We start from the raw sequence: 12975 nt of genomic DNA, 5'->3' as shown, positions 1-12975 counted from the left end.
TACGAGCATCAAAAATGTAGTACTAATGGTCTGACAGTATTAATCATGCAGAATGGCCCATTTCAGAATGATATGGAGTAAAATTAGTAATGCAATAATGCATAAGCATTATACATACTAATGCTTAATTCGATTCATCATAATATATTTGTAGATATATTTTGAATTAATAATCAGATTCTGTACATTGCAAAGCTTGCTGCGAAGGTGTTTTAGGGTCTTTACACCCTCTAGTGGTCAAAAGGTGCTTAATGCAGCTTTAAAAGTTTTTAAGATAATAGGTGGTATATATATATATATATATGTGTGTGTGTGGGAGTACTTCTATTCAATGTTGTAAAAATGAATGATGAATGAATAAGCCAAAGAATAATAATATAATAATAAGCCAATGTATCGATCTGGTACAGTTGTAGGCATTTAATATGAGCTGAGGACAAACTGCAGAGCACCCTTCCTCTTAAGTAAGTCTTGAGAAATTCAGGTGTCGAATTAAACATAACATCTATACATTATTCACTGAATGTGATAATGCTAGTATAATTAAGTTTGCTTTAACAAGCCACCACAAATCATTCTGTCAGCCTCAACAGAAGAGATGAGGGCGCCTGTGCTTGGTGCACCTGTCTTGCAGTTGTCAATGGAAAGTGTGTGTGTGTGTGTGTGTGTGTGTGTGTGTGTGTGTGTGTGTGTGTGTGTGTGTGTGTGTGTGTGTGTGTGTGTGTGTGTGTGTGTGTGTGTGTGTGTGTACACGTGTGTCAAAACTGCAGAAGTATATCTTGATTTGCAGCAGCTGTCCCTCAACCACAACAACGAGCAGCCTCATTCAAACAATCTCTTTGTGTAAAACAGAACAGCATCCAATCAGCTGTTTTTCGCATGAAAGCCAAATCCTTTTGTGTTTTGTTTTTTTCGTCCCAATAATACTTCAGCCTCATACCTTTAACACAGCTGATTTGAAAAGTTGAGTACACACAAAACGAGAGCAATACTGGATGAATTCTCATTTTTTTCCTCACATTTAAATGTTGGGTATATTGAAATGACATTTGTGAGGCAGTTTATAATCACATTTCCTTTATTAATAGATATTTCTTTACGGATGTTCTTATTAGCTCACTGGTATTTCATTCATTTTCAGAGTGTTTATTAAAAAGAACTAATCATAGGTCTGGCAGTCAACATTTTTTTTCTGTGGACAGAGACTTCTGCTTTTGACAGCATAAATATGTGACAGACTAAATCCAAACGTCACTTGTGAATGGAAAAGGTTAAGCAAGGATCCAGAAAGTGGAGGAGACAGACGTACAATTAAGTCTTTATGGCTAAATGTCCTGTTTACCCAGAGAGAATGTGCTTTACAAAGGAGGCATAATTGATACATCCATTGGCATCCTCCTGTCCAGCCATCAGCCTGTCCACCTCATCCTCCGTCATCCTCTCTCCCAGCGTCGCCAGCACATGACGCAGCTCCGCTCCCATGATGGTGCCGTTGCCTTCCTTGTCAAACACCCTGAGCCCCTCCACAAAATCCTCAAAGTTGCCCTGATCTTTCACACGAGAGATGTGCTGCAGCATTGGCAGGAAGGTCTCAAAGTCCACCATTTTAGTGCTCATGTCCTCTGGCCTCGGTTTCCCGAGCACTTTCAGCACATCTGCGTTGGTCGGGTTCTGGCCCAGAGCCCGCATCACATCTCCGCACTGGGCATACGTGATCTTCATTTCTCCAGTTGAGGTGCGGTCAAACAAGGTGAAGGCCTCCTTGAACTCCTCAATCTGGTCAGCGGAGTACTCGAGAGTGATGCTTTTGGGGTCAAAATCGGGCTCCTTGGGCGGCTCCGGCTGTGGCTCCGGAATGGGAGCCGGCTTTGCAGCTGGAGCCGCTTCCTTCTTGGGCTCTGGCTTCTTGGGCTCGGGTTTCTTTGGTTCGATCTTCTTCGGTGCCATTGTTGTAAAGGGATGACAAGGTGAGCTGGTACTTGCTGAGAAGCGAACAAGAGTTTGAACTGACTGGAAGAGATTCCCAAGCACGTAGGACCACCTCCACTCCCAAAGCTTTTATATGTGCTTTGTCTCAGGAGCCAGATAACAATTTCAGACAGCACACTATAAAAGGAAGAATCCCGAAATAGATCCACATAGCAAGTGATGTCAACATTAAGTATTGTTCTCAGCTGCTGTCATCTAGCCGACAGGGCTATTTGCTGTCATTAGTGAGGGCCCAGTTGCATTAGCCCGAAAATGTTCTGTCTCTCTGATGGACAAAGGGCTCAGAGCATAGCCAATGATCAGCCCATGAGGGAAAGAGACCAAAATAGCTTGCTAGCTGAATGCTGAAAGTCTGGGAATCACTGCTCTTTGGATCAGTGCTTTCTACTTTTTCAGAACATTGCTGCAGCGAACACACAAATAGTTAATTTTTTTATGTCAGAAGTTTCTGGAAATAGAAGCTACTTTATGTATTGTTTTCTACAATAAGGGGAGGGCTTTTTTTTTTTTTTTTAATTTGAGACAACACAGGACTAGAGGGAAATATATCTGCCTTAGAATTTATGCTATCACTTTGTTGGTTTTAAGAGACAGATTGTCTGTCAAAACTTTTTTCAATGAGAGATGTGTTCGGGGATTATCAATGGTCAATGATACATTTAGGGAATTTGGCAATTTCTCATTTCCCAGATAAATAATAGCTTGCGTTTTCCATCCTGTCATTCGGTAGCTCGGAGGTGTTCCACCACAGCGACGCTCTCACAGATTCTAAAGGGACTCTTAATTAATGCTTTATTAATGGATGATGTACTGGAAAGGTCAACCTTGGATTAAACATTAAGCCCATGAATGTAGATGATACAGTCGGTGCCACTATCAGTTGCAACACTACTTCCGTAGGTGCCTGGTATCAGGAGACCTTCCTCCAGTGAAAAAAATGGCCCCGTGGGTCATTTGCCCAACCACTGTATTACAAATGATATTCTAGAAGGTTGTTTAAGAGGCAGTAGAAGTGTGACAGTGTGTTTACCTTCAACTGACAAAGCCGTATTAATGGTTGTAGTAATAACGGTGTGAGTAATGTGATGGCGTTATAGAGTTACAAAGTACACACTGGGAGGAGCTTGGGTCGGATGGATGGGTTGACAAAACATTGGGCTGTAACATAAGCTACCGCTATTGGTTTCATATCTCAAATCAATAGACAAAGGTCCTCTAGCCTTAAATTGAAGGCCAATATGCCATTTTCCCTTTCTAAAATAAATTGTTTTATTTTTTATGTTGCCAGAGATGACTGCTTAAACTGGCAGGTTGATTTTAATAAGGGCAGAAAAACATTTTCCAATAACGTGTAGATTATTTCCATATGACAAAATAGAAAAAAAATGTACTTCTTATTATTCACATATGTAAATATATTCTTAATTAGACTGAATTTAGAATTGCGGCATTTCTAACCAAAAACAATGAATATTAAGTTATTTAACTGTCCGCCTACCGTGTGGGTCAAACGTGACTATTGTCTTTATGCTCCTATGTTCAGCAGTTTACTTTCCAGGGTTACAAGGTGAAAGCAGGCAAAGCAATTTCACTATGTGTCTAGTTTATGAAGATGCAATATGTCACCTGGCTTTATGTAAATGACTTCTATGTAGTTCCCTTCAGTGAATGATGAATTAACTCCCAAAATCCTCATTTCATCTATTGAGAAGAGGGCACACAGGATATGCACTTCTGTGACACAATTTTAATCACGGCAAACTTAATTCTACGTGTGTCTCACAGTTTATCAACTAAGTTTAAGAAAGCTGAAGCCTGTCATGCGATAATCACGTTTATCCTTCTCTGTCTTCATGCCGGTCCTCCTTGATCCGTCAATCTAGAGCCTGAAGTCCTTGGACAGTGTAGTTTAAATGTACTTGTGTGTGTGTGTGTGTGTGTGTGTGTGTGTGTGTGTGTGTGTGTGTGTGTGTGTGTGTGTGTGTGTGTGTGTGTGTGTGTGTGTGTGTGTGTGTGTGTGTGTGTGTGTGTGTGTGTCTGTATAGCTGCCCTTAGCATAAGATCATTATCTCTCTTCTCTTTGATTTTGAGGTCACATGGATAGTAAAACTGACAGCTAATTTGTCGTCTTTTTGTGTATACGTGCATGTGGGTTCGTGCACATTTGTGCCTGACAGAAATAAAGCGCAAGACCTGCAAGAGAAGCCAAATGGAAAATCTATACTGAGACACCACATATGTAAGATACCAGTTATTTCTCGCATTGCCATTATTAAAAAAGAAGAAGAAAAGATGAAATGGTTTAATGTTTTACCTCATTTTCCATCCTCCTCACTCGGACGGTTTACTTTCTGGTAATTATTTCTGTCATTTTTCTTTCAAATGAATCCACATATATCAATCATACCTGCTTTCAGGATCATACCCTGTGCTAAGAGAACTTATCTTCTCCCATCATGTCAAGGGAACCAATGCTGTTGATTGGCATATTTAAATTCCAGCGAGCGTATGCTTCCTGTTGGATTTACTAATGTGAACACCAGACAAACAAAATATTGCAAAGTTAGTTCTGTGTAAGTAGCACTGTCAAACTGGCACAGATGTGCACAGATGTGGTCCTGGTTGGATCGGTTATGGAGGGACTGACTTGTTATTGGTCCTTTCTTTTTTCTATCAAACTTCTTTGGAACACGGTTTCAATCAGTCCACTCCCACTGCAATGATTGAATCAGCTGATTACCACGTTCAGGATCTGAAATCAAACAAGTGGTAATTCCACTGGTCCGCATGAACTTTAAAGAGCCGTTAGATGTCTACACATTTTCAACAGAGCTGTTTCATCTCAGATCTTCAAAAACCCATAAAAATGACTTTCACGTAGCTTCACTATGTCTTGATACAAATTACTGGCTCCATTCTTGTTATGATATTTTTATTACGATTTGGCTCACATCTTCAACATTAATACATGGTCAAAGTGATAGATTGATCCCAGTCATGGCTGAAGATGATCCTGGACATTACTACTTACTCTGGTGACCCATGATTGGCAAAAGATAAAGAAGATAAATCTTTGAGAGATAGTGCAGCGTGGCAGTATTAAAATATAAGTATCCAGGCAGTCATAACCCATATTGTGTTCTTTCAACTCCTAGTGAGGACACACACTCGTGTTTCATGGAGTTGACAACACAACTGAGCAGAAAGCGGACGTTGATCAGAAACCTGGTTGACACCGTAATCAGAGGAATATGATTAAAGCCAAGATATGACCCATAGTCACAATATCAAAGTGCACATAAACAAATGAATTTCTCTGTCTCTCTCAGATGTGACTCATTCAAACAAGACACACTTTTTGTCAGAAAATGTCAAGTCCAGTGCCGCATTAGTCACATGACACTGATACCGGACACTATGGTAATGTGCAGTTTATGGATGGTTACCACTGTACTCTCAACCCTGCAATGTAACCAATAAAGGATATCCATAAAAGCATCAGAAGATATTGATGTTTACAGTTAACCTTATTTTCTAATGCTGCTTCAATCAATATATTTTCATATTTACATTCAGATCACTATGTTTAACATAAAAGGGATTACTAATGGTGATGCACCCACACACACACCATTACTACTAAACCTGTAAGCCCTATGGATTATTTTAGCCCCTTTCTGCTATTTTACATAAGCAGAAGATAGCTATAAAAACATCTCTCTTCTGAGATAAAAAAATAAATAAATACATCAATAAAAAGATGAATGCGACTTTAAAGTGGGAGGGAACGGCACCCCCACCCCCCAAAATATTTGAGCTATATCCACCAAATCTCAAGCTAAGGTCAGCCATTCCCTTCTAACTCCACCGAGTAACTCCGTCCCTCCAAATCCGTGTGTGGGCGAGTGAGTTCTTGCGAGTCTGTGTATTGTGGGGGTCTTTAGAGTGTTTGTTTCTATCTGTGTCACCAGAAGAAGAGAGGGTGGTCAAAGACAGCAAGCCCTTAATCCCTGAGATAACACTGGGAATGAGGGCAGGCAGACCACTGGTCTGGCCCGGGCTAATAAAAGAGACTGATAGAGACAGCGGTTACATTCCTCCTATGGCCCTGGCAGAGTGTGACTCAGACTTTAAAGATCTGTGTTTTGTTAACTGGCTAAAAAGGGAAGCAGCTCGGAGTCCTTTCTTCCCTCTGCTGCTCACGCAACCCAAGACAATTTTATTCATCCTTTGAAGAGCCAGCTCGTCTATTTCATCATTCAAATCGTGGTAAAAAAATAGCATGAATTCCTGGAATCAATAATGCTGAAAAGAAACATAAACACCTAGCAGGTCCCCAACAGGATTCAATTATGTGTTGACAGTGAAGTATTCAATACCTAAACATTAGTGTTTCCCCCACTTTCCCACCAGCTGCCACTCTGTAAAATGGGGCCTCGTTCAAAGCAACTTCCAAAGAGCACTTGTTTGAATTAGCTAATCGAAAAATGAAATTTATTTCTATTTCGTGCGGCCCTATAGAGTGTAGTGAATAGCAACACAAAACTTTTTTTTTCCGTTTGAGTCCAGTAATAATATTGTGTTGCTATAATGGAATGACTGTTGCAGAAACCAGCTTGCAGACATCTCTGTAAACAATTTAATTAAGACCATGTTTGATGAATTATAGCTGGTGAAGGCACTGCCTGATCTAATACTTCAGTTTCTTAATTACACCAGACATCCATGTGTTCACTCTCCTTGCCCACCCCGTACTCTTCCCCTGCTTACAATGATAGAAATTGAAAAATGACAAAAGGGAAAGTGCATTTCACACTCTAGTGAAGCAAAGCAAGCAATTTGAAATTAATCAAAACACAATAAGTTTACAACATGATAAAGAGGTAGTGTGTATGAAATGAGGGCAAGTGATTTGTGATACTCAGCTCCTTGTTTTATATTGCAACATTTAAAATAGTGCTGGCCAGCGCTGCATTTGGGCTACGTTAACATTTTAGATAGAAATTTTAAATGTTTGCATAAAAAGAAAAAGTCAGAGTTATCCTTTTTGAGTAAATTAAATTTGCAAATGCTCTTTGCACACATGAATAACAAAGCACAAGTCTCGATGAGAAATCCCTCAAGGGAACAGAATTTTGTCTTTCGTTCAGACAGTTATATATAGAAACGACCTTTGTCATTAAAAAAAAAAAAAAAAAAAAAAGTACACCATCCCATCAGTGTAGCCAAGCATTGAATGTCATCACGCGTTACAACAATAGCACTGACTTAATCTGGAATCAGGGACGAGTGCATTTCATGCTCAGGGTCGGTTATCATATGTGATTCAGACAATCAGTGTGTCTCGTGTTATTTTACAGGCCCGTCAGACCGACCAACCTGGTTAAAAAAAACAAGCAGAATTTTATTCTGGGACATGCAGCACAATAAGATACAAGAACATTAAACGACAGAATATACTATTTGTTAAAATCACAAAAGGTGACCTAAAATATAGACTCTCATACAATATATGTATAAATGTTACAAGTTAACTTGCAAAATACCGTAAAAAACCCTCTACAAGATTAGATAGGCCGTATAGTCGTATAATACGTCCGATTTATTATGTAGCCATTTAGACTGTATATATGATTTAAAATCAAATGCTTCTTTAGCCAACAAACTATGACGGCACATAATTACTTAATGCTTAAAATAAATTTGGAAATATCCAGCACAAAGCTCGGTTTATTTTTGTATCGGCTATCTGTAAGGTACCTATGTCTGCACCAAACAATAGTTGGGGGATCACGGTGCACATCCCCCGAACTAGGAATGAGCACTATGCATCCTTCTCGCAAGCTCGGCTTGCAATTGTGACAGAGAGATTAGGGAAGTTTCCAAGCCATTCAAACACCCCCCACCTCCCATTCTCCACAGAGTACTTGGCTTGACGGCAGAATCCTCCCGTTCAGCCGGACTTGTCTATTTCTGATGTGCCTCTGATGCCATGTTTAGAGCGTGTCTCTGAATGGCTTGTACCTGTTTATCCCAGAAGCACACAGGCTTATGAGATGTTTGCCTCAAAGCTTACCAGGTGCTTTTCTCAGCGAGAATGCCTGTATGTTTAATTCAGACCTGTAATCCTGACAAAAGTGGACCAAACATGTCTTCGGAGTGCTTCGACTACATCGCAGCAATGTACGCTCTAAGTTTTTGCCCTTTTTGTTGTGCGTGCATCTCCTCATGTTTGTCTTGCGTACTGAGTTAATTGTCTAGCCTCACGAAATGTATTTTGGCAAAACAATCACAAAGACCAGAATGTAAAATGCACATAACAGATTTCTATAGAGCCAGAAGACATTTCCTACAGCGAGCATTTCCCATATTAAAGATAGCTATGTTGACGAAAAGAAAGCAGCTTAAAAAAACACTTTCAGAGACCATATGTGGTTTGAAAGCTGGTGAAATATTGACAATGCAATCAAGTTGCGCTGGCATTTGCAGCATGGGCAGCACCAGAGGCAGCCTTATGGGGCTTTCATCAAAGCCCTAAATCTCTAACTGTTCAACATGTCTGGAATTTTTCTCTGCAAAACCCAGATCGTAGATGCTTTCCTGTGGGTTTTAAAACGAGCAGTTGTAACGAAAAACAGATCACCTCCCCCTCCCCCTCCCCCGTGTAGTATTGTTATCAGCACCTGTCACTGATATTGGAGTACCAACAGATGCATTAGGTGCAGCAGCTGGGCGAGTTCCCAGTGACCAGCTTTCAGGCCCTGACGGTCAGCTGGACGAAAAACACAACGTGGGCTGCAGCATTTACCTCAAACATAAATCAGAGGTCGTCATTTCTGTAGTATTTAGTCAAATACAACACTTTCCAAGAAAGCAGATCCCTGAACATTAAAATGTCTCAGATAGCCAAATGACAGAACAGACACCGCCTTGCCGCTGGTTACGATGATAATGAGGATCTTAAAAGTGTCGTTCACAGCCACAGATCTAGTGTTTGAGAAATCTGCACGACTCCCTGCCTCCCACTCATCTCAAGAAACAAGTGCCACTGGATGTCTACAGACGCACTAAATTAAACAACACAACAGCTATAAAAGAGCTGAAAAAGACCTTTTTCACAGCAGACATTTGGACTCATTGCAGGGAAATCAGCAGTATTAATGATGGCTGCATTTCAATTTTTGGGGAAGTCTTGCTATTTGTGCATGTTGCATTCACTGTCACGGCAACTGGGACCATTATTAATACACCTGCGCATCACCTACTGTTCAAATCAAAATGTTGGCTGTGAAAAAGGTCGACCGGCTAATGAACCGGTCTCACATTTTTACAGACACTCAATTGGCAGTAATCTCCAAATATTTTCTATCAATTCATTCAAATGGAGGATTCCCTGATTTTCAATCCAGCTATTTTTTGTGATTTTGAAACATTGGTTCTCTAATTGTAATTATTCAGAATTCTCACAAACCAAACAATCATTCCTTCGGTTGAAAAAAAAGCAGAAGATTAATCCATAATGGAAAATATAAGCAATTTAGAGTACCTTTACTTTTAAGCCTTTAACCTCATTTTTCTATTTAAAGTTGCATGTATTACTTATGTCGTCAACTTTTACTTGTAGTTGAGTATTTTTAAAGTGTGCTGTCATTGTTTTAATTTGATGATTAACTTGTTAATTATTTAGCTTGTAGTTAGCAGCAGTGTTATACCATTAGGTGTTTCTAATGTTTCGCTTTTTAATTTACAACAAAACACATATTTGTATGCATCACAACCAACTACAACCTCCACGATAAACAGGTAGTGGTTCAATTAATACTATTCTGACAGCGTAGACAAAAACAGATAATTATATTCTTTCTAAATGTAGACTCTGTTGTGCTGGATTGTATCACATTGTGTAATTGCACTAAAAGTAAACACAGTGCGGAAGTTAAATGAAACAAGAGCTGTTTATGACCAAAAATGTATAATAATAACAATCATAACAAAACACATTTAATTGCAATAGTTATAAAATTGACACAGGACCCTTTATTTATTTCCTCATTTTATGTTTTGTGGTGAAGTCCTGGCTCTCCATTGACCCTGCACCCTTTTGTGTCAATTATTTCTGAATTGTCTCATAGCCAATATTTCACCCCCCGGTTGTGCTTCAGCGGTTTTACTACATGCGGGGGAGGTGGGTCACTGGTGAGATAACTTAGACCTCTCTGACCAGTGTGTCATTAGTTTGACATATTTGTTTTGACAGATGTGGCTTTATACAACCACACTTTTCTCTGCAAAAACCTCGTTTGCTGACAAACTGTTTTTCAGGGGTCTGTGTGCTGAATTCAGTACTTGTCAACATCTCATTGTTCTGTTTCTTATCTATATTTGATTAAAGCTAATAAATTGCTTTTGAATTTTTTTTTTTTTTTTTACTTATGGACAGCAAGAGGAATGGCTCTTCTCATGATGCTAACTTAATGGGAGCAAATAAATGTAGGAACTGCGTAGATACTTCCTTATATATTCAATTTAGCATAAAAATGTGGAAATATGAAAAAGGCACAGTACATGAAAATATTGTCATTCAGGCCATTATTACTTATTATATACTTACTAAGAAATGACAGACATGATTGCCCACAAATCAGTTACTCTAGATATACATCAAATGGTACGATGTTATAAATGTGTGATGAAATATGGGAAATCATTTCATCATGCGAGTATTTGATCAACACAACAGTGGAATAAGACTATAATAGATGACTCAAATAAGACAAACTATATTAAACAGTATGTACAAACACTAATTGCAACAAGGAAGCGCTTTTGGGAATTTCAAATGGCTTTTAGTTCAGTGAAACAACACAAATTGGATTTTGGAAAGGATAGACTAAATAAATATGATACACTCGTGTTTTTTCATTTAGCGAAGTCATCAATTCTCTCGGCCAAAAGACGCGGAGCGTTAAACTGTATTCTCTCCCCTGGCAATCTGTGTTGGAAGTGCTGGATCTTCTCAAACCACCGTGTCTACACGATTAGACAAGCGCAGTTGCTGGGCAACAGAAGAAGCAACTGTACACACAGGCTGGTCTTAGAAAAATCTGGGGTGTAATCCAACAAGGCCAGTAACTCTTTTCCGCTGTAGATGTGGCCACTGAGCAGGGTGCAGGATATTCATGCTTTTATCACGGCAAGAATATTAACACGACTCCGGCTGATTTCACCGAGCAGATAAGTGAACTGAAGCTTTGAAAATGTAATTAACGCTTAGCTATTACTCAATATTTATTTATTTATTTATTTTAATGCAGTAGATATAGAAACAATGCAAATTTCTTCAAGGAAATGTCTTCTTATTAAGACCAAGGCATGAATTTAGCAGTCTGTGTCAGCAGATTGAGTAACATCAGTTTCTTGTTTTTAAACACAGGCTTGAAAAAATATTCAGATACAAACTTTCTAGTGTACTATATATTTCATTTTAAATAAAAAAGTTTTTGTTTTTTTTTATTTAAAAAAAATTAACACGGAAATATCTAACTTACAAAATGTGCTCCAAATTGTGGTGATATGTGTTCTGTGTAATGTAATAATTCTTGAGATGACTGTCTACAACTTGAATGGATTGGATGCAGCAAGGTCCCACAACTAGCAGTGCATGTCAGGACGAAAACTGATCAATGAAGTCCAAGGAACTCTCTGTAGGCCACCAAACTATGATTGAGTCAGTTGCCTCAATTATTGTGAAATGGAAGATGTTTAAAGGTTTAAAAAACCTTCTGAATCTGCCTCGTGTTGGTTGTGTACCCCGGCAGGAAGGGCCTCGGTTGGGAAGGTGACCAAAAACCCAACGTGCTCTCTAAAAGAACTCCATAAATCCTCTGCAGGGATGTGAGCAAGTGGATTAAGAGCGACAATCTCAGCAGTACTCAATCAATCAGGCCCTTATGGTAGAGCTGCTACATGGCAGTAAAGTAAAAGGCATGTTGGCCTGCTTAGAGTTTGTCAAACAGCATTTAAAGCATGGAGAGAAGAAAAAAAAGATTCTTTGGTCTGTGACAAAAACTGAAGACTTTGGGCTGAACTCCAAGCACAATGGCGGGTGAACACCAGGCACTGCTCATCATCTGACTAATACCATCCCTCCAGTGAAACGTGGTGGCAGTGGCATCACGCTATGGGAGTGCTCATCAGCGGGAGGGACAGGGAGACTGGTAAGTGCTGAATTAAGGGTCTCAGCAATTTGTGACTGTGTCACCGTGGGTTACCGAGTGTAGATTGATGGGAAAAATATATCTAAAAGGCAGTAAAGTATGAAATAACTGAAGGGCTCAAAAGACTTCTGAAACAACCGTCTTAGAAAAGTGAAAAGTTCAAAAATGTACTATTTAGCTTTTTTTTTAAATATAGTTTCTAAACAATATGTGCTGTATGCATAAGTGCATTAACAATTATCCACTTTGTATACCGCTTCATTTTTCTTCCCACCCCTCATTTCCTAAACCAAGCAACTGAGCAACTGGACCGATTCCAGCATGTCTGGGGTGAGAAGGTAGCAAACCAACACAGAAGAAACGAGAACAACCGAAATCCAAACAAAGATGTACGACAGGAGTCACGAGTGTGACATTTGAGGTTTCTACCAAAAAGTGGTGAACGGAAAGTCGTCACTCGACTGACTCTCCGTTGTTCAAATGTTCGACAAGCAAGAGTCGGCATACCAGGGCAGCACTGGTGAGACCTTTGGGTGACTGGATTTGTGTGTGAAGTGGTTATGTTGCCTTTGACAGTGTTAACATTTGCTCCCAGGAGAGAGCGTGTCACACAAAAAGCTACGTTTTTATTCCCTCTGTACTTGTTACTCTTGTTCAAAGTGGAAATAAAGGAAAACACTGGGTCTTGATGCCTTTTGTGTTTTTCTGGCTTCAAACCGTTCCAAAATGGCAAGTGTCCAACAGTGCCATGTTGTCCCACCTGTAAAAG

General features: G+C 39.5%; 1 protein-coding gene across 1 annotated transcript; it reads right to left on the bottom strand.

Moving 5' to 3' along the window:
* Positions 1–344: 344 nt before the first annotated feature.
* Positions 345–2044, bottom strand: LOC138630726 (myosin light chain 4-like). Its single transcript, XM_069715225.1, has one exon. It carries the CDS (start codon positions 1945–1947, stop codon positions 1339–1341), a length of 609 nt encoding a protein of 202 aa, XP_069571326.1. The 5' UTR covers positions 1948–2044; the 3' UTR covers positions 345–1338.
* Positions 2045–12975: the final 10931 nt, after the last annotated feature.

The sequence above is a fragment of the Brachyistius frenatus genome, unplaced genomic scaffold, assembly GCF_029030835.1.
Source record: "Brachyistius frenatus isolate BFR_SWC_R1_liver_20210118 unplaced genomic scaffold, ASM2903083v1 Contig_140, whole genome shotgun sequence".
Classification (NCBI taxonomy): domain Eukaryota; kingdom Metazoa; phylum Chordata; class Actinopteri; family Embiotocidae; genus Brachyistius; species Brachyistius frenatus.
The sequence above is the reverse complement of the archived record's forward strand: the minus strand, read 5'-3'. Positions and strand labels throughout refer to the sequence as shown.

Excerpts from the sequence above, each read along its gene's own strand:
- LOC138630726 (XM_069715225.1), bottom strand. The coding sequence starts at position 1,947 with ATGGCACCGAAGAAGATCGAACCAAAGAAACCCGAGCCCAAGAAGCCA.